This window comes from Vitis riparia, chromosome 13, assembly GCF_004353265.1.
Source record: "Vitis riparia cultivar Riparia Gloire de Montpellier isolate 1030 chromosome 13, EGFV_Vit.rip_1.0, whole genome shotgun sequence".
NCBI lineage: Eukaryota > Viridiplantae > Streptophyta > Magnoliopsida > Vitales > Vitaceae > Vitis > Vitis riparia.
Window position 1 is genome coordinate 24,802,827 of NC_048443.1, and position 21,271 is coordinate 24,824,097.

Sequence of the window (21,271 nt, forward strand, 5' to 3'; positions counted from 1 at the left end):
TAATCGAAGCGGCTTCTTAATGCTGCCAAGCTTTCATGTCATGCTTAACAGAACATCATCACTTTGGGTATGTAAAAATCTGTCTGATACAAACCATTTCAAAGACTTTTAAACAATGGAGGAAAAAAATATAGACAAACCCAAGAGTCTTTCATTTCAGTTTCATAACTCAGACACTCTGAATTTTGAACCATCATGCTATCCCATCTTTCCATAATGTCGAGAAAATCTTTTAAGTAGTAGCTCAACTCCTCATTCATGTAATCACACAAAAAACCATGCCTACCTAGGGCACCATAACATCAGAATTCTCCTCAATCCACTGAGGAACTACAGAGACTGCTTCCTTGTCCATCAACTCCCCTGCTCTTCTCTTCTGGACCCGATTTGCTCATCCACGAACTTGATGTCTTGCAGATTGGATTTGAAAGACTGGATTGCGAGGCACAATATGAGCTCCATGATGGGCACCGAAGGAAGCAACTTCATATGGCGATGGCATGAACAAATTGCCATGAGTCGAATTGAATACCATGAGGGCTCCATCATTGGAATGATCCCAGTCCAGTATTACTTTTGGAGCACCAGTGGACTTCTGCTGCGACTGAAGTGCAGTTGAGTGATGCAATGAAGGAGATTTATTGTTCTCTGGGGGAGTAGTGTCGGTCAGATTGACCGTTGTGATGTCGTGGATGCTCGGCCTCCTCTTATCTTTCCCTCCTGAAAGCTGCCTAGCGAAGTATTTCTGGGCATGGCTGGCTACTTGAGTAGGCGTCTTAGATACTACAAAATTCCGGGATATGTTTCTCCAGTCTCCCTTACCATGCTTTATAAGACCCATCAGAAATCGCCTGGTGTTTATCATCAAACCACCCATGTCAAGAACAAAAAGCAGGATCAGAAAAAGGAATTCAAGATTCAAGCCACACAGTACAAAGGGGTATGAATACATCAATCCATCAGCAAACCCACATCAGATCTTCATTCAAAGCTATGATTAATTGGGTTCAAAATTAAGTCCTTACCTAAAATTCCCACTCTAATTAAAGCTATTATTACAGTAGGCAATGCACCATAGAAATGAAATCAGACAATCAAACCAATTTATTTCCTATCTATTGGTTTTGTGGTTCACAGAAAAATGGAAACAAGAAAAATCAAACAAACAGCTCAATTAAATCATGCACAATTATTTAGCTAGACTGCAGTTGAGTTTCTTTGTACTATTTATGATATTTTCTTTCCTAGTTTTCTCAGCAACCAAACAATGGGTTTCAAAGGGATTTCACCTGTGCTCATCTTCTGTCCATGGAACCCCTTTCTTCCTCTCCTGATCAGAAGCTCGAACCATAGTGGCGGTCCTCTTTCTTAACGCATCCAAGCCACGATTCTCAACCAACTCCAGTGTAAAAGAAGGGGCAAGGTAGCCACGAATTGGAAGCATCCCTGCTTCTATATCGTTGACATCTTCTTCCAGTATCTTGTACTGCTGTATCACATCCCACACAGTCTTCCCCGGGATCATTTCCGCCACCTTCAACCACCGATCCGGAGAGTTCTCATCATAAATAGCAAGAGCTCTCTCAAACCTCTTATTCTCTTCTTTAGTCCATTGGGTGCTGTTGCTGTCCTGCAACCACCAATTCGAAGTCGATATATGCGAAGCTGGATAGAGAGTTTCCATACTAGCCACAACTTAGTACGCAGTAACAGCTTGCAAAAAATGCATACTGAATTGAGAAGAGAGTTTGTGAAGAGTGAAGAAGGTTTCACACTGGTCCAAGAGGCATTCAGTTTAGAATCATTTATAAGGAATCAGAATACCCTTTTTCTCAATAGCATAAACTTGAAGAATCCAGAAAAGACCCAACCTTTTCAGAATCGGAGAGAATCTTGGTGGAAGAAAAAAAGGAGGAAGAAAAAGAATAAAACCCAGAGAATGGAAAGGAAAAGCAAAACCCAGATGAAATTTCTGAACTTGAAGCACAGAAAGTTGAAAATTCGAAGGAAGGAAGGAAGATTTCTTTGTACTACAGTCCCAGTGACCCCAAGTTCACAAAGGAAGTGAAAGAGACCAAAACAAGAAGAACCCCAAGAGCAAAGAGAAAAGAGACCCAGTTGAGAAAAGAGAGAGATTCTGAAAGAATCCAGTCAGAAAAGCAGGGGAAAATACTTTAGTTCCTGAAATTTCCTTTGCTGCAAAGGCAAAGATGGAAGCAAAAAACCTCAAGTAGAAGAAAAAAGAGAGGAGGGGAAAAAATGGGAAGGAAAGCAAGAGGGGGCTTGGCCCTTGGCCCTTGGGGGAGTGAAAAAAGAGAAGAATCAAAAGGAGAATGGTTTTGGGTGGTGTTGGTGGTGGATGAATCCAAAGGAGAGAAGAATAAGAAAGAGAAAAGGAGACATGAAAGATGGCTTGTGGGGATTGGAGGTGTGGTGCTCTTCTCCATCCAAAGAATATGTTATATTATGATACCACCCTCCTTAACCATTTTCTTTCTTTTCCTTCTTTTCAAATTTTTGTTTTTTTTTCTTTATTTTATTTTATTTTGAGTGCTTCATTTCCTCAAACCCTCCCTTCAACTTTAATGAAGTTACCCTTCATGCACGTCTTTTCATAGGAAAATGATTCACCAGTTGAAATATGTTATCATTTTATTCATCTATATACTTGTAAAAAAAATAAAAATTATATATTGAAAATTTTTAGCCAAAATAAACATTTTGATATCGTACTTTTTATAGTATATGTGTAAACTAATAAGCTTTATTTAGGATCGCACTAAGAAGTATCTCATCATATCGAATAAGAATACGTGTATGTCTATGTGTCGTGTTAAGATAAGAAATAATAAAAATTTACTTCGTTTGAATATGACTCGTTTAATAATGAAATATTTAGTTAAATAAGATAAAATAATTCTTAAATTTTAAATTTAATCATTTTCATATTTTTTTCTTAAAAAATAATTCATTTTTTTTTACATAAATGTTATTTGTCATTCAAATATTTACATGTAGGTTTTAAAAAAGAGAGTTATTTTTATAAAAAAAAATAATGAGAGCATTTTTATTCAAATAAAGTCAAAAAAAGGATGAGAGGTTAAATTTCAAATTTTGGATTTTTAAAGATACGTTTAATCAAATAACCGTTTAATAATAGTGTCTGAATGACGAAAATGATAATACAATAATTCATCATAGGAATGTAACGATACCACCTATTTAATCTTTTTAAATGTGTAAAATTGAATTGTATATGAATCAATGTATAACTAATTAAGATGATTTTAAACTTCTTAAACCCATTGCATAATTCTAACTTATTAAACATGTTAATATAATTATAACTCGTTTAATTTATTTGAAATTTTAAATTTATAAATGTTAAGTTTTAAGCTTAAATTTTTTAAATATTAATTGAATTAATTTTAAATTTTAATAATTTAGAATGTAGAAAGTAAATTTTAATTTTAATTTTACATTTTTTATTATCTTATTAATATTTATAATAAAATAAATAAAATTTTACTTAATTATTTAATTTTTTTTAATTGTATGATATTTAAATTAAAAATTTTAGATGTATAAAATTAGTAAGTTCATATTTGTTAAATAGGAAATAAATAGATTGAATCATAAGTAGATGATTTTAACATAATTAAGTAAATGAATTATATAGCTCATTTTGATACGATTAAATAAATATGTTAAACAAATTAAATAGTTAAACTTGAACACAACCTTTTTATTAAATAGATTATACCAGTTAACATAACCTGAATCCACTAAAATTCTTTATCACATGTTATGTTAAAATTGTCACTACTAATTCATATAAAAATAAATGTAAAAAAATTGATTTATTGTCACATAAATATATGTTAATGATTGAAGTATAAGGATTTATAAAATCATTAAATTTCATCCATTTTTTTTATAACAAAAGTTTCTTATTTATTCAATTTATAACTAAAAACTAAGGTTAGAAAACCAATATTGTTGATCATCATGGATGGTTTAATTATGTTTATGCACCTGTAGCTCAATGGATGAAGTGCCTGTTTCCTATGAGGGAAATGTGGGTTCAAGCTAGTGATAAGGGTTTTGTAACCAAATTCAAATTTTCCAACCATGATCCAAGATCTTATGAGTAAAACCCCCCCTCATACTCAGTTATACAAGGCTATGTAACTTCAAACATTGGCAGCATGGAAAGAAAAAGAAAAGACAGAAAATTGTGCAACACTGCTCACCCTCCTCCACTTTCATGAAAACAAGCAGTCCCTTAAATCTTTCTTTTCTTTGTTCCCCTGCAGCTTCCATCCTCTTCTTTCTCCTTTTTTTTTTGCTTAGTCTTGTGATGCAGTTGAGGCATTTTGGAATTATCTAACATTTTGGAAGGTCAGAGGGAGGTGGTACAAGTGACTCATTTGGACCTTTCCCATTCTCCACCAGAAAGGCCATCTTGAGCCCCCAAGTTGTGTGTACTTCCAAATGACAATGCAGCAGCCACACACCTACACCCATCATCAGAAATTGCTCAATTTTATGCTTCTTTGAAGACAAAAGTAAAGGGTCATGTTTGAAATAATTGGTGCTTGGCCATTAGTCCCTGCAGTTGATTTACCTTACCTGCCTACGACAAGGAAATAAAAAGATAAGGCCAGTAGGTCTACCTGGGTTGTCTGCCCTGAATCTGATTGCAGTCCATCCCCCTGATGGTACTCCTATTGTGTTTCTTGCAATAGGGTCAATGAGGTTGAACTTCTTGGGATCATTCACTGGATCAAAATTCCCTAGTCCCCTCCCAACTGCATAGAAATCAAAGCCATGAAGATGGGTTGGATGGCTCTCTGGTGATATCATTGCAGTCCCCTGAATCACAACTTGAACTGTTGAATTATAGGCCAATCTGTACAGCCTTGTGCCATTCATGGTTTGCATATTTGATGGCTGAGTGCCAGTATAGTTAAAGGCAATGGGAGGGTTTCCAGGAAAGTCAACAGTGAAAACCCCACCTATGTTATAGTAATGTGCTTCAAGGAGACCAGTAGTTGGCATCACAAAGGTAACATTGTTGATATAGGACACAAGGCGGCTCCCATTTACGCATGTAGAACACGGATTGACCCCAACACCAATGGTGAAAAGAAGAGAATGGTCTATAGCTAATGGCACATTTGCAGGGTACTGCTTTGAATTGAGGCTCTTAAGAGAGTCCATGAAGCTTGATGTTAATTGGGTTGCATTTTGAGGAGGGCTGGTGGTAAGGACAGTAGGGGAAGCAGCAAGGGTGCCTGTGTAGCTTAAAATAGCAGTTCCTGTGATGTTGTCTACTGGGATAGGAACATCCATGAAAGGCGACACGACAATCAAGTACTTGCCAGCGCCTTGATCTGCAGTTAAAAGGGCATTTGTGGTTTGCCCTGGAGCTATGAATAAGGTATCAGTTTTGAAGGGCTTGGCATAGATGGCATCCACCTCCACAACGGTCAGTTGATGGCCAGAAATCTTGAAAAACAGCTCATCATTCACAGCAGCATTGACGATCCTCAGCATGTAGGTCTTTCCACTTTCAACATTCAAAGTATAACCTGCTCACGGTTTCATATATATCAGGGAGAATGCAGTTATAGGTAGCAACACTATCAACTCTGTTGTCTCCTCCAAAATCATTTGTGATTTTCTTTCTGGTTTACGCAGGTTGAAAACATTTTTCAGCTCAATACTTTCTGATTGAAATGTTGTTTCTTTCAAAAATGAATGGGTGGTGAAGAACTCTGGATAAAAGAGGAAAAAAATGGGTAGGGAGGGGGGCATTAGGATTGGAAAAAAAACACAAGACAATGTATACCCGGTGTCAGTACCCTGAGAAGAGCAAGTTGATGTGGGGCCTGGATGGCCATTAATGGTGTGCGCGTCTGATATATTTGGTGGCAAACCGGATTGTATAGCCTGGTTGATCACAGCTTCAACGTCCGCCTTCCACCATTCCCCTATAATCACAGAATATAAGTGCATTTAGCAAATCTGTCAGGGACAGTTTGTAATCCCCATTTCATGTTCTTTGAAGTGTTTTCTCTGCAATCAAACTAGATGACAGTCAAAACAAATATTTGAGGATGTCTACAAGCTTACTCCCCTTCTACAACCAAAATCATTGTAAAGCAAATTTGGTCTCATTTCTTTCTATCATAAACCATTACAATTCACTCCCATTCATATAGATATTATCTACTTTGACCCAATCAGTCAACTTTCAGAATAAGTTTATGTGGTTAAGAAAATTGCTTTATGTATATAATGCCACAAGCTTCTTTTCTAACAGAAAATATGATATCTCACATCATGTAGGGGAACAAGTAATGGGTACGGGTTTTTTTTTAACTATATAAATACATTTTAAAATCATGAGGGTTTATCGAATTAGAAGATAACAATATTTAAATGGAAGAAAATGGGTGAAGCTGTCCTTTTTCTTTTCTTTTTTCAAATTCAAAGACAATGTTAGTGGAAAAAATGAGAGAGAACCTCGACCTCACCTAATATGACAACAACTTCTCTATCGGGCTTGGGGAAAGGGTAAGGAACACCCCGCTTAGGCAAGATGACAATGGCACCATACATAGTAGCCCTTAGCCAGGAAATGTGTGCATGCCAAAGAAGGGTGCCTCTCTGGCCAGACAGAGTGAAATTATAGATATAGCTTTGCCCCGGTTGAATCGGACACTGAGTGATGTATGCTGGCCCATCTGACCACCCTGTCCGCAATTGCTTCACCCCATGCCTGCCATATCCAAAACACACAAAATTGTCATTTCCCTCCGATTCTGCTAAATCATACTACTCAAACCAGTAGTCAATTTTTTTATTTTTTTATTTTTTTATCTAGTTTCTTGGGCATGAGAATGGCCCTATTACCCATGTTCAGCAAAAGGAGTCCTTATAAAAGTCTCACCAGTGGAGGGTAACATTGTAGGTAACGTGGTTGATGACCCTCACAATCACCGTGTCATCCTCCCTTGCGTAGAGCTTAGGCCCTGGAAACCGCCCATTCACAGTCACTATAGGCTTAGTTGCACAAAGCCTTGTCGTGTTCTTCATCACCACCTGCATATATGCACCACCAATAAATTTCATTAACTTTTGGGGAGCTTGGTAAAAACTTAGATACAAGTGGAGAAGAATGTATACTAATCTTTGGTTACTAGAAAATTGAGGGGGAAATGGAAGGAAAAGAAAATAGAAAAAAATATTATAAATAAATTTAAATTTAATAACTTATTTTTTTTCACGTTTCTTCAAGTTCACCACCTTTTTTTTCCTTTCTTATTGTAACTTAAACATGAAAAATAATTTTTCTCAATTTGTTCTTCCTTTCTTTGCTTTTTGGGAACCAAATATCTCGTAAAAGTTTTGAAAATTGACTTATGCAGGCTGGAGGCTTTGGTAGGAATATATGGCGTACTATTACATCAATATTTGCCCAATATATTAGTCTCAAAATGGTTTCGGATGAAATGGTTAAAACTCGATCCAACCATTGGAATTATGAGTCAAGGATCATGGGTTGGAGTCACAAGAGTGTCATGTTAGGGGAGGAATTGTTGAATGCAATAATACCGCTCTTAAACCCAGACATGGATCACTCAAATAATGACTCTTAGAATAGACCTTTAGAATAGGGTCACGTGCAACAAAACGCCATATTTTTCCTCTTTTGCCTATTATTGACAAAGCAATGCCTATGCCTGAAGCAGGGCATGCCTCTTTCAGTCTTAAATGTTTCGTCTGCTATATAGGAACAGCTACCAATAGTAAAGGAAAAGATGAAGGGATGTACTTACACTGAACTTGTAGTGGCGAACCATGGCCCCAACCAATGTTGGAAATATCAGTACCACAAGTAGCATTGCGCCTACCCGAGACTCCATCTTCTTCCTCTCTTTTGGTACCTCTCTCTCTCCCGGGATTCGTGGCTTTTTGGCTCTTACTGGGACTCTTATGTATGTAGGAGGCATGACACGCCTCTCCAACCTTATAAAGGAATAAATTTGTGATGCCATGTCCTTTTAGCCTGTTAGGTGAATGAAGAAGGTCAGCCAGTTATTTCCTCTGAGTTTTCTTGCATGTTACATAATGTACTTATCTGTCCACTATGCTCTTGCTGCCATTTTCCATTGACAGCAACCCATATCAGAATCTGGGCTGCTTGAAACATACAGCCCAGCTGCACATCTCTCTCGCATCTCTCTCTCTTAATGGAAGCTATTTTACTGCTACACGTTTGTCCATCAGGCTGCTTCTTCATTAAGGATGTAAAAGAGATGCTAGTATGTCTCAATTCCTAACCTTTAGGATTGATTTCCTCCAAAAGATGCATTCTTACATGTTTTAATTCTGAAAAACTACGTGCTCTTTAAGCAAAACTCCGAATTTTTTGTTTTTGGTTTCTTGATGTCTCATTCACTCCCTTGTCACAACTATCCCTCCATGAGCAGATGTCACAAGCATGAAACAGTCTTCATATAGGGAGTGGTTCGCTTACAAAAGATGGTAAACCAGTAAGTGCCAATAGGCAATACCTATAACATGACCAAATATGCCCATATGAATGGATCTGAATCAATATGCCAAAGGGCCTGAGTCAGATTCTCTGAGTGATGGATCCTTGGGAAGAGAACTGATTCAAGAAGGTTCTCTAGTATATGTACATCACATGTGATGATGGGGTACTTTCTATATGTAATGCTGAGACCATACAATACAATTCTACTGCAAACATGTGATGAGAAAAGAAGAGTAAGAAAAGTTTGGTAGATGCTTAAGGACTACTCTTCTAGAAGAGTACTATGTATGCTTCTATTACTTACATAAGGGGATGCTGACTTTGGTGGGAAATGGTCCATAGACCATAAGTACATGAAATGCGGCCAATGGAACAAAAGGATATTGTTGAGAGATGGCTTTCATGGATCAGGGAAGTCTGGTCTGTTGTTGTGTGAAAGGTCTGGCAAATTTTGTTGGAACTATCTCTTCTCTGTCATTAATTTGGAATAGATTACACATTTTTCATCTTGTTTCTTTATTTACATTTTCAGTTACTCCATAGAAATCACATGCTTTCATTCTCTCTCAGTCAATTCATAATTATAGTCCAAAAGGTGAAGAACATGTAAGGAACCGTAATTGTTTTGATGGGCAAAACAGATTGAACCTGCTCGGAGTAAGGAGCTTCAATGCAGCAACACTTGAGCAACTCCACCCAATTTGAATCTAATCTGACCTTACATTATAGCCATATTAAGACATTCAATAATAGATCACGTGAAAGAAAAAGTTGGGCCTATTTGATATTAGTACATTTCAATGAGTCATCCTGTAATGCCTCAAACCCAATTTAGGAGTAAAATCATAATTGAGAAATTATTAATTAATTAAAGTAATTTAATTAACTCCGCCCAATTTGAATCTAATCTGACCTTACATTATAGCCATATTAAGATATTCAATAATAGATCACGTGAAAGAAAAAGTTGGGCCTATTTGATATTAATACATTTCAATGAGCCATCTTGTAATGCCCCAGACCCAATTTAGGGATAAAATCGTAATTTAGAAATTATTAATTGATTAAAGTAATTTAATAAGGGTAAAAAAGTCTTTTCATATTTAAAACCTCTAGGTATAAATTAGATTTTTCTTGTCGTCTCTATTCAGAAAACCTTTTTACATATTGATCAGAAAAATCAAAGAGCATAAAGTTGAAGATATGGAGGTTTAGAGTTTGAAAATTAATTTTTCAAATAAGATTTTTTTATCCCTAAATTATTATTTTATATTCGTTAATTAGTTTTGAACACTTTAGATATTCTTTAGAATATATCAATTTTGATTAGAGTTCGTTTAACTAATTTATAGGTCAAAAAGATTAAAAATTTATGAACATAACTTGATTTATTAATGGAGATAGATAAATTTTGATTACTCAAATGAATATATATAAATAAATAAATAAATAAAATAAGAGTTGCCTGATTTTTTGGAACAATTAAGAAAAATAATAATAATAATAATGTAGATACGTGTTGTGTAGCAAAGGGTTTAAAAAAAACAAGGAAGAAATAAAAGAAGAAGAGAAAAAAAAGGTGTTATTATTATAATAATAATAATGGGTGTAGTTGGTGGCTTGACGTAGTGGTGTTATAGGTCTTTGAAAGAAATAATAATGATAATAATATATATTTATATAATGGGGTGTGAGGGTGGAATTGTGGTTAAGTGCCAATTGGATTATGGGAATAATAATAATAATAATAATAATAATAATAGTTTCTTGTATAGGTTTTAATTTAATTTAAGTATATAAACAAATAAATAGTAAATGTAAGATTAGGTAAGAAAATGAATTTTACAATAATTTGGAAACTCATTAAATTAATTTATTATTGTTTAGTAAGTTGAAAGTAATATTGGGTGGTGATAATATTAACATGAAAAATTAATTAGGATATCTAATACTAAATAAAATATTTTTAGTATTGTCAGATCTATATCTTTAGATAAATAATAAAAAATAAATATTGTCTATAATATTATGCTAGGTAAAAAGTAGGCTCTTTAAGATTATTCTTTAAGATTTTGAGTGTTTTTTTTTAGGTAAGGGATACTAATGCAGGTTTTTATAAAAAAAAATAATAATTTTCCTTTTATATTGTATTTTGAAATGTGTAAATATATTATTTTTATCTTTACACATGGATCAAATATATGTTTTGTGTGGGAAGAATATTTGAGCATTTTCTTTATTTATGAAAAATGAAAAATTGAGAAGTTATGATGTTTTCTTTTGTAAGTGTGAATTAATGAAATAGAGTGTTTAACTCTAAATTATATGGTCCTAGTCAATAGGTTATAATTGTTGACATTTTCGGTCCTAGTCAACGGGTTATAATAGTTGATATTATATGACCTTAGTCAACGGATTATAATAATTGACTTTATTGTCTTAGTCAACCGGTTATAATTGTTGACATTTGGTTTTGTTTACATTGAATGAAACAAATTTGAAACTAGTTACTCAATTGTGAAGTCTCACCTAATTAGAAACCATTTGTCATACGATAACTAGAGTAAAAATATTTTAAATGTATTCGATTTCATTTTGATGAGAAATTGTTTTGAAATGGATATGAGAAAGTTTTATTGAAAATCTTGAATGTATTAGCATTTTTGAACTCAAAAGTTTTTATAAAAATAAGTATATGTTATATATCTTATTTGTAAGTATGATTGAAAATGTTTTATCCATGAAATTGTATTAATGTTTCTTATTGGATTTTGAGTTCATACCCTTTTGTTAATAATCTTTTAAGTAACCTCAGTTCAGGCGAGGGGTGACCGTTAGGAGAGAAATTTGGATTTATTAAGATATTTGTTTAAACTCTCTTTATTTTGGATATTGTTTAGATGTCAAAACTTAAGTCTTGTTTGAATTATTTTGAATTTGAAGTTATTTAGACAATAACACTTTGATTGATGTATTAGTTTTTTTAAAGTTGATACTTGGAGATTTTAGAATTTTGTCCTACTACTTTGAATAAGAATTTGGTAATCGATAAATTTTCAGTTACAATACGAATGCTTATGTCGTTTTCACTTTGAGCCATTGGACTTGAGGTGTGAAAAAACCGTCGTACCTTTGGAGTGGGTTTTGAGGGTTGAGACATCCTGATCAAACTTTTTTGTCCGAAGCTTCAATGGCACCCTTAATCCTATTAATACAAGATTTATAGAGAAATCCTAGATAGTCTATAATGCTGTCCTCACAAGCACCGTCTAAAGGGTTTATCTCAAATGACCAGTCTACTAGTGTCGAATCATCTCCATAATCCACAAGCTTTAATGAATTTACAGACCCATCTAAACCTACATTGCTTGCTTCCATTTTGTATGCATAACTATGTGATGATGGGTTCATGAAAACTAGCTTCTCCTTGACCCATGACCTTTCTCCATCTTGTTGAGGGAACATGAAGCCGGAGACCAGCCGGATATAGCCTGGAACGCCTTCATCTCCATCCAAGTCAGTGCATCTTTCAACCATTGGCATCCATTCTGGTAGTCTTTTAGTCTGTGACACCATCACCCAAACTTTGTCTATGGGTGCATCCACAATGCTTCCAACTGTTCCACGCCATTTCCCGTTCCCCACTGCTAATGCCTGTGCCTGCAGAAAGGGTAAAAGTTTAAAACACAGAATCCTAAAAGCATTTGACTACTGTATCTGTAAATTCTGTGAATGAGAGGTAGAAGGAGGCAATAATTCCAGAGGATGGATCAGATGATTCAACTAGTACCAAGCTGATCCCAAGCGAATGAGGTGGTCCACGGCTCAACTTGCTAACTCTTAAAACAAGTTTACAGAGGATGGAAGATGACAGAAGGGACACCACCATTACCAATACAAATGACTGCAAACAAAAAAAAAAATGCAGAACCCTTACCATGATTACTTTTTCTTGTTTGATGATATTAATTCCTTCTCCAACACAAGCTGAAAAAATTCCCCCAGATCAAGAACAATATAATTCTAGGATTTTTTTACATTCAGATTGAATAACAAACTCTTTCTAGAAAAACCGCCTTTTGGATTGGTATGCTACTCATAACTTCATCCACATCTTGCACTGGCAGACTGAAATATTAATTATAAAGAAGGCATCAATTTGCATTGTGAAAGAATCCTAAGAAGCTATGTAAAGTTGGCATGTTACTCTGGATGATGCAGGCATAGGGAAAGGGGATAATCCCTAGGCCTACCTCCCTAGGGATTTACAATATCCCAAACAGAATAGGATGACCTTGTTTTTGGGAAAGCTCCATGAAAGGGATTTGCAATTTCCTACACACCAGTGAAATTATTTATTTATTCACCTGAGTGCCACTTGAAAAGATTTGACTCCTGATCTAGTGTCACTGCATACTACTGAGCCAGACAGTGTATGGTAGTTCAGGCCAGTGATTTGTATGCTCTTTTTCAGTAATTAAATGCAGTGAAATACAAGCTTTCCCTCTAGCAAAGGACATTAAAATTTGTTTGATATGGAGATAATAACAGTTTCCATGTTCAAACTCTAAAACAGATTGGTTCTTGGTCCTGAAACCAGAGTACGGGCCGATGCCTCATATGGTGGATAGTGTTATAGGGAATCCTGGTATGGCAAGAACTCAGTAACCTACCATCATCAGTTGATTTTAGAAATAAGGTGCAATAAAACTTGACGCAACTTCATTATCATTCATCCAAAGAAGTCATAATTCAGAAGAACATATTTCAGAAAATAAGACTGGCCAATATTCCTGCTTGATCATCCATTCATCTTAATACAAATTCAACATTTTAATTCCAGGGGTAAATAACTTGAATATTTCATGCACTATATCATACAAACCGTATAAGAAAATAGCTTGAATTTTGTTCCAAAGATACAAAAATAGAGGCATGAAAGCAGAGGGGATATGTGGATTAGACAGCAGCTCCAACAGGCACGCCTGCCTTGAGCCTGGATGACCCATATAGTGTTTCTTCAAACCTGATAATCTCATTCTTGGACCCATAAGCAACTTGAGTTCTCTCATCAAGATTATTGATCACCTTGTCCAACACAGATTGAGTGCCATCACTACTGAAGCCTCCAGCTTTCTCAATCAAGAAGCCCAAAGGAGCCACCTCAAACAACAGTCTCAGCTTGGCTTTGGAAGATGGGGATATCACATTTGTGAAGATACCTTTCTCTTTTACAATGATCTGCATGGAAAAGTTTTATATTCTTTGAGAATTTTTAAATGCATAATATTAACCGGGAAACTTAGTTTGTCTATTAAACTAATAAGATAGGTTAAGGAGAGTGGGTGGAAGAATGGGAATACCTGGTTAACATCTGGCACCATTCCTCCAGTGTATCTCAAAGTGTACTTTTCTCTTACATAGTAGTTGATCAGCTGTTGGTGGCAAATGAAAGAAATCAAAATGAGTTCATATCTGTTTAAAGGTTTAGCAGTACTCAGGGCCTTAAAAACAATAACCCTACTTCTTCCTTCCTTCGAGAAAAAGAAAGGAAATAGAACTAGGAAAAAATTAAACCTTATCATAGTCAGGGTTGTCAAAAGTGGCCCTTAAATTTCCGGGGGAGAAGAGCTTTCCTTCACCAATTTCTGTTGTATCTTTTACATGTTGCCATTTCCCTGAAAAGAAGGAAAAAACAGGGCATCAGAGAAAGCCAGAGAGTGAGGTTCCTCTGGTTTATAAAGAAATGGAGTGACTAATTAAGCGTTTGATTCTAAGAAGTGTTTTTAGTCTTTCTAATACTTGAAAAATAAAAATTTGAAAGTGTTAGAAAGACTAAAAATACGTCTAAGAATCACTACCAAACGCACTCTAAATTAATAGCTGAAAGCTGTTTTTTCTATTTAATTTGAAATTCGACTATGTTTGTTAGAAAGAAACCTTCATCAAGGAGGAGGAACTCATGGGTTCCAGGGATGTCTTTAAGGGCAAGAACATATGTAGTTCGAGGACCATAAATCCCCATTGCTGCTGCAACTTGGTCTCTTCCTGTTACCCCAGTTAACTTATCTCCTGGCCACACCCCAAAGATGGTGCCCACTGTGAAATTTGTGTCCACTATACTGGAGCCATCAAGTGGATCAAAAGCAACACTAAATCCTCCTGTACATTTCCAATAACCAAAAGAAGTGTCATAGGTGATCTTTTAAATCGTCTTTCTTTTTTTCTTCATAAGTATTCAAACTTGCTGATCAAATTAAAAGAATGATGAGATTTGCAAACCTTCAACTGGGCCTCCCATGTCTTGGAGTTCAGGAACTTCTTCAGAGCAAGCGTATTTGCAGAAGTGCGAGTAATTCAAGGCCTAAGCATAAATGCTCACAGATATTAAACAAGACCCCGTTCTAAATTCAGTGACTTGTGCTATATAGGTAAATAGAACCATTTAGTAGCAGTTCCATGTCTGGGCACTAAGTTTCTTCCTCATTGTTTTGTTTTTTTTCTTGAAAGGGGAAAATATTTTATAGGCCACTTGAAAATTGAAACGATTCTATAGTTCAATAAATGCAAGCAATTTCCCAGTTTGTGTTTCTTGTTGAGAGTTTAGAAGTGTCCTGTTTGAAGATTGAAGATGAATCAAAGTATTTGCTTGAAGTCACAACTATGTTTTCACAAAATTATCATTCCAAAAGACTCTTAAGAGAATTATTTCTTGTGACCATTCTTCTTTTAGGCTCTGTTTCAATCTAAAAAACAACCAAGGAAAAGAACAAAAATTCATGAAAATCAGGAAAGCTTTTATAAATTTTCTATGATTTTCCTTTCCCAAAATGCAGACATAAGTGCAAGAAAAGAACATCCAGGAATAGATTACAAAATGAAGTCTAACCTCAAATAGGAGCTGGTTGGCAACCATGTCCACAGCGAGCTGCTCATCACCAAAAGAGTTAACACAAGCAGTTCCTCCACAAGAAGCTGTTCTCACTTTGAAGGCAATGGTCCTCAAAGCTTCTCCCATGCACATCATTAGCCTGATCAGTCCCTTATCTGGCGTTGCCTTTGTAAGGAACTCTTCCTGTAATCACAAAGCTCCAATAAATCTTATCCTCTCCAATCACCCCCACACTCAGCTCCATGGCTACAAGTGTACAGAAACTGAACAAAGCAGTAGTGCTGTCGACCTAGAACAATATTAATCGAACAAGTACTTACCAGGCTATCACCGACCTCGCATCTGGTTACAAGGGAAGAGTTCTTCGTCCTTGAAACCTTGAGTGAAGATCTGGGCACCACCCGCAACGACTCCCCGAACAGCGAGCTTGATCTCAGGCTCTGCCATGATCATTTCATACAAAGTTTTTTACAAAATTTTTCTCTGTATCACCCTCTTCTTTTTGCCCAGTTTTGGCATGAAGATTAATTAGTAATCATGCAACATACACAGACTCACAACATGGACATGCAAGCTTTGAATATATGTATAAATGTATATTACCTTGGAGCTGAAGGAAGGAGAGATGGAAGGTGGAGAAACTAGTGCAGTGGAGTGCTGAGAGGAGACACTGGTGGGGAGGAAAGCCCCACGTGCGTAGCACGTGACACCAGTCTCCATTGCAGATTTGAAGAAGAAGAAGAAGAAGAAATGTAGTAGAAAGAGGAGTGGTTTTGGCTCAGCTGCTCAAACGACTGGGAATGACTGGTCCGGGTAGATAAGCAGAGAACTGGGCTGCGCCACGTGGCGGGTGCTGAGTAGATAGAGTGATGGGATTAATAATTATCGCTCGTGTATCTGTGGCTCTGCTTCTATGTGGAGAGATATACATGTGGGCCCCCGAGTTTGTTGCTGTACGCCCACCTCAGCATACGCTTTCCGTTATCATCTACGCTGGCAGCCTGGAACCGCTGGGTTGAGTGTGGAATTGGAAATGAAGCTGAAATGAAAGTTCAATTCCTTCCTTCCCTTCCCGAATTAAACATGTACAAGCGAGATAGAAAATTAAGTGCTAAATAATTTTTAAAAATAATTTTATAATGAATAAAAGACTATCTCAAAACTTAGGATATTCTCAATTTATTTTAGATGTATTTAAATATTTTTTTTAAAACTAATTTATACATGTTTTATTTTATTTTCAATTTTTTTGGAACATTTTTTTAAAAAAAATAATTGAAAATAATTAAAATATTTTTTAGAAAATACCATAATGCTACCACATGTCCACTTGCAATGCCAAAAAGCAATAGTGAACGCAAATAGAGGAATCGAACTTATAGACCCAAAGGGTGCATTTGATGACTAAGAAAAAAGTTAGTTTGTGCTTAAATTTTCAGAACAAGTTCTCAAAACACTACTTTCTAATTAAAAAAAAAATTAATCAAAACATATTTTCGAGCCCAAAAAAACATTTCCCAAACTAGTTCTAATTGATTTTTTGTTAATATTCTATAAATACTTTGAGCATACATATAAGTAATGGAAAATAAGAAAAAAAGTTATTTTAAAATTTTAACCTTGTTTTAATTAAGGCATCAATGACCTCAATTAGAAAAATTCTTTTTCATTCTTATGTAGTTAATAATGGTTCGACACCTATTATTATAATCCAATGCTACTTATTAATTAAAGAAAAAAAGAATACGCTATACAAATAAATTATTGATTTATAAAAATAGCTAATTTAATTAAGCAAATCACTTAAAAGGAGGAGGTAAATTGGGTGTGAAAAACCTTTTAAAAAATAATCAATTAATAAGACAATAATAAATTAAATAGAGAAATTAGATAATAATAATAAATTAAAGATATTTGAGAGAAAGAATGTATAATCCTACTTGACATTTTATCTATGTCTATTTTCCTCAAGTTCTTAATTAAGTGAGAGTTCTATTATCACTAAGACTTTTAAAGTCAAAGTCTTCAAACTTTTTTTATACTTGGATGTTTAGATTTCAATGTACCTTCGCAATCTGTTCAAGTTTACAAACAACTTGACGTCTATTCTCTCACAATGAGTAAATAAAGAATGAAATTGATGCTTCCAATCTTGGAACTGGTTTAACTTACAATACAAAAAAAAGTTATGATAGATTTGAAGATGCACTTAATGAATTTACAAGTAGAAAATCAATGAATTTAGAAGAAGAGCTTTGAATAAGAGACATGATATTTTCTCAATTGAATGCAGTTGTTCTCTTATCAATAAATGTTTTAAAACTCTTCAATCTCTAGGTTTCTAGCTTGCGAATCCAAAAAGTAACAAAAGACCCTTAATTGATCATACTTTGTAGGTGACTACTGGAGTTTCTGAGCTCAATTGAAGGTATCATCGATATTCAATTGTCCCTCAACTGATTGAAGTTATGCCTTAACCAACTATACCATGGATATTGGAAAAGAGTGAAACTAGTATGAAATTTATAATTTACTAAAAGATTATTTATAATAATAAAAATTTAAAATGATGTATTAATCATTATCATAAGACTTTTACTATTTATATTGAAAAAAAAATTAAAATAATATATAAAATTATCATGGTAAAACCTTGTTTTTCCCATTTTCTTTGATTCTATACAAGAGCATACTAGATTCAAAGTAGAATCTCATATTTATTTGAAATAAATTCTTAAAAAAATACATCAACTTAAAAGATCATCAAAAGTAAAGAAAAAAAAAAATGATCATTGATAAAATAAAGAGGAGAATACTAGGAAAGATAAAAGAATATAATTAAAAGTTGTAAAGAATAAGATAAAGAGATGATTTTTTTTTTTTTTGTAAGAGAGAAAGTTATGATTTTCCAAATTTCATAGAATTCTAGATGTTTTTTAATTAAAACCTTTAAAAAAAATTTATATTGTTATAAATAAAAATAAATGAAAGGTTAGATGTAAAGAGGAATAAAGAAAAATATACAATGTGACATCCCATATTGGATAGGAGGGAAAGTTCATGACGTTATATAAGTATGGACTCTTCTTAACCCTATAGACGTGTTTTAAAGCCATGAGGGTCCTTTTGGGTCCAAAACGGACAATATCTACACAGTTAGGAGCAGGTTGTTACAAAATGGTATCAAAGTCGATCCCTAACTTCGGTGTAGTGGTTTGTTTAGCCCAGTATGGGTGTTTGTTTGTTTAACCCTGCAATCCTATGGGACACAACGAGGACGTTGTGTTTGCATGGGGGGTGTTTGTGACATCCCACGTCGGATAGAAGAGAAAATTTTTAGCACTATATAAGTATAGACTTTTCGTAACCTTGTAGATGCATTTTAAAGTCGTGAGGGTCCCTTTGAGTACAAAACAGACAATATCTACACAGTTGGGAGCGGGTTGTTACAAATAGTATCAGAGCCAATCTCCGACTTCGATGTGGTGGTTTGTTTGGCCCCGTAGGAGTGTTCGTCTGTTTGGCCCCGCAATCCTGTGGAACACAATGAGGACGTTGTGTCTACATGGGGGGTGTTTGTGACATCCCACATCGAATAGGAGATAAAGTTACTGACACTATATAAGTACGAACTCCTCGTAACCTTGTAGACACGTTTTAAAGTCATAAGGGTCCATTTGGGTCCAAAGCAGACAATATCTACACGGTTGGAAGCGGGTCATTACAAATGGTATCAAAGTCGATCTCCAACCTCGGTGTGGGGGTTTGTTTGGCCCTGTAAGAGTGTTCATTTGTTTGACCCCACAATCTCGTGGGACACAACAAGGACGTTGTGTCTGCATGGGGGGAGGGGGAGGGGGTTTGTGACATCCCACATCGGATATGAGATAAAGTTTTTGGCACTATATAAGTATGGACTCCTCTTAACCCTACAGACGCGTTTTAAAGCTGTGAGGGCTTCTTTGGGTCCAAAGTGGAAAATATCTACACAGTTGGGAGCAGGTCATTACAAAATAGTATCAAAGTCGATCTCCGACCTCAGTGTGGTGGTTTGTTTAATCTAGTAAGGGTGTTTGTCTGTTTAGCCCCACAATCATGTGGGACACAACGAGGACGTTGTGTCTGCATGGGGGGTGTTTGTGACATCCCACATCGGATAGAAGAGAAAGGTATGAACTCTTCGTAACCTTGTAGATGTATTTTAAAGACATGAGGGTCCCTTTGGGTACAAAGCAGACAATATCTACACGGTTGGGAGCAGATTGTTACAAATAGTATTAGAGTCGATCTCCGACCTCGGTGTGGTGGTTTGTTTGGCCCTGTAGGAGTGTTCATCTATTTGGCCCAGCAATCCTGTGGGACACAAGGACGTTGTGTCTGCATGGGGGGGTGTTTGTGACATCCCATAACGAATATGAGGAAAAGTTCCTGACACTATATAAGTATGGACTCCTCTCTTAACCCTATAGACGAGTTTTAAAGTCGTGAGGGCCCCTTTGGATCAAAAGTGGACAATATTTACACAGTTGGGAGCAGGTCATTACATACAATGTTTTGAAAATTGAATCAAATCGACTAGTTCGATCATTGACCAACAACCTTTTCGATTCAATCTGACGAATTGGATCATTTAACAATTGATCCGACTTCAAATAGTTTGAATTGACAATCATGCCATCAAATCGATCAACTATTAGTTGATCAAAATCATGTTGGGTTATATATATATATATATATATATATATATATATATTAATAAAATATAAATTATATATTTATGATATCATCGATTCAAATACTGTTCGACCAATAAATCGTAAATCAATAACTTTTTCAGTTCAACCTTTGACCTGCCTTTGAAAACATTATAAACATATAAATATTCTCATAAATGTATTAAGGAGAGGACAACTAAGAGACCCAGATAGAATTGGAGATTTTCTTTTTATTCCAAGAGCCTTTTATAGGTCTCATTAAATACTATAAATGAAATTAAAATAAATGGAACATTAATGGTAATAAACATGGCAAGCAAAAAATGAGAAACGGGGAGAAGGTGGTGGTCATCTATTATCATATCGAATGCATTTATAACATACTAAAAATTTTGAAATTTTTTTTCATTCCAAACATGGAAATTTAAAAACTTCTTCCTCAAGGGACAATAAAATATCATAGCACCTAACACTAAAAATGTTTTCATTTTTATAAGTAAAATCAATTTTAAATTACTTCCCTTATCAAAGAGTTAAATTTTTTTAAAAGAAAAAAATATATTTTGATTTAGGTTTTAATAACTTGGTAAATTATTTTTCAAACATTTTAATTTTTTTTCTAAAATAAATTTATCCATAACTTTATACTATGAAATTAACTTCATCTATTATACTTACAATTTTTTTTTTTGGTGATATTATTTGATTGAATATGGTATGAGATAAGACTTATCTTATTTCATATTTGGTTGGATTATATACCATATTAAACCAGACATTAAATGAAATGAGTGATAAAATATATTATCTATATATTGTTTACTACTTATTAAATTATGAGTTGTAAACTGGTTCATATTTTTGTTAATAACAAATATTAAAATATAATATAATTTTTAAATATTAAATATTAAAAAACGACATGCTTTTTATTTATTTTTCATAATCTAAGAGTGCAATTGGAGGTGTTTTTACTTAAACTTAAGGTATTTTATCAGAAAATGTTTTTAGGCAAATCATATATAAAATGTTTTTCCAGAAAACACTATATGACAGTATTTGGTACAAGAGAATAAAGAATGAAAAGAAATATTT

The 21,271-nt window shown here is 34.6% G+C and overlaps 4 protein-coding genes across 4 annotated transcripts; all 4 read right to left on the reverse strand.

The window, feature by feature from the left end:
* LOC117929214 (transcription factor DIVARICATA-like) lies at positions 1-2,412 on the reverse strand. The gene is made up of 2 exons (XM_034849487.1): positions 1,290-2,412; positions 1-851 (listed from the first exon to the last, which is right to left on the reverse strand). Exons 1-2 carry the CDS (start codon positions 1,682-1,684, stop codon positions 392-394), a joined length of 855 nt encoding a protein of 284 aa, XP_034705378.1. The 5' UTR covers positions 1,685-2,412; the 3' UTR covers positions 1-391.
* A 1,678-nt stretch (positions 2,413-4,090) lies between these two features.
* Positions 4,091-7,988, reverse strand: LOC117927974 (laccase-4-like). Its single transcript, XM_034847714.1, has 6 exons — positions 7,848-7,988; positions 6,959-7,110; positions 6,543-6,787; positions 5,868-5,996; positions 4,677-5,594; positions 4,091-4,517 (listed from the first exon to the last, which is right to left on the reverse strand). The coding sequence occupies exons 1-6, from the start codon at positions 7,932-7,934 to the stop codon at positions 4,387-4,389; spliced, it is 1,662 nt and encodes a 553-aa protein (XP_034703605.1). The 5' UTR covers positions 7,935-7,988; the 3' UTR covers positions 4,091-4,386.
* A 3,736-nt stretch (positions 7,989-11,724) lies between these two features.
* LOC117928449 lies at positions 11,725-12,458 on the reverse strand. Its single transcript, XM_034848330.1, has 2 exons — positions 12,360-12,458; positions 11,725-12,277 (listed from the first exon to the last, which is right to left on the reverse strand). The coding sequence occupies exons 1-2, from the start codon at positions 12,456-12,458 to the stop codon at positions 11,735-11,737; spliced, it is 642 nt and encodes a 213-aa protein (XP_034704221.1). The 3' UTR covers positions 11,725-11,734.
* An 874-nt stretch (positions 12,459-13,332) lies between these two features.
* LOC117927457 (sedoheptulose-1,7-bisphosphatase, chloroplastic) lies at positions 13,333-16,245 on the reverse strand. Its single transcript, XM_034846941.1, has 8 exons — positions 16,065-16,245; positions 15,782-15,901; positions 15,459-15,644; positions 14,852-14,933; positions 14,510-14,731; positions 14,147-14,247; positions 13,933-14,004; positions 13,333-13,810 (listed from the first exon to the last, which is right to left on the reverse strand). Exons 1-8 carry the CDS (start codon positions 16,179-16,181, stop codon positions 13,529-13,531), a joined length of 1,182 nt encoding a protein of 393 aa, XP_034702832.1. The 5' UTR covers positions 16,182-16,245; the 3' UTR covers positions 13,333-13,528.
* Between the last annotated feature and the right edge of the window lie 5,026 nt (positions 16,246-21,271).

What these genes read in the sequence shown, in the direction of transcription:
- LOC117927974 (XM_034847714.1), bottom strand. Translation starts at nt 7,934, where the DNA reads ATGGAGTCTCGGGTAGGCGCAATGCTACTTGTGGTACTGATATTTCCA. An exon ending in TTCGCCACTACAAGTTCAGT is followed by an intron (nt 7,111 to 7,847) that starts GTAAGTACATCC and finishes GCATATATGCAG; the next exon opens with GTGGTGATGAAGAACACGAC. An exon ending in TACAATGTTACCCTCCACTG is followed by an intron (nt 6,788 to 6,958) that starts GTGAGACTTTTA and finishes TGGATATGGCAG; the next exon opens with GCATGGGGTGAAGCAATTGC.
- LOC117927457 (XM_034846941.1), bottom strand. Translation starts at nt 16,181, where the DNA reads ATGGAGACTGGTGTCACGTGCTACGCACGTGGGGCTTTCCTCCCCACC. An exon ending in CCAACCAGCTCCTATTTGAG is followed by an intron (nt 14,934 to 15,458) that starts GTTAGACTTCAT and finishes ATTTATGCTTAG; the next exon opens with GCCTTGAATTACTCGCACTT. An exon ending in ACAACCCTGACTATGATAAG is followed by an intron (nt 14,005 to 14,146) that starts GTTTAATTTTTT and finishes TGCCACCAACAG; the next exon opens with CTGATCAACTACTATGTAAG.
- LOC117929214 (XM_034849487.1), bottom strand. Translation starts at nt 1,684, where the DNA reads ATGGAAACTCTCTATCCAGCTTCGCATATATCGACTTCGAATTGGTGG. An exon ending in TGGACAGAAGATGAGCACAG is followed by an intron (nt 852 to 1,289) that starts GTGAAATCCCTT and finishes GATAAACACCAG; the next exon opens with GCGATTTCTGATGGGTCTTA.
- LOC117928449 (XM_034848330.1), bottom strand. Translation starts at nt 12,458, where the DNA reads ATGGTGGTGTCCCTTCTGTCATCTTCCATCCTCTGTAAACTTGTTTTA. An exon ending in ATTCGCTTGGGATCAGCTTG is followed by an intron (nt 12,278 to 12,359) that starts GTACTAGTTGAA and finishes CAGATACAGTAG; the next exon opens with TCAAATGCTTTTAGGATTCT.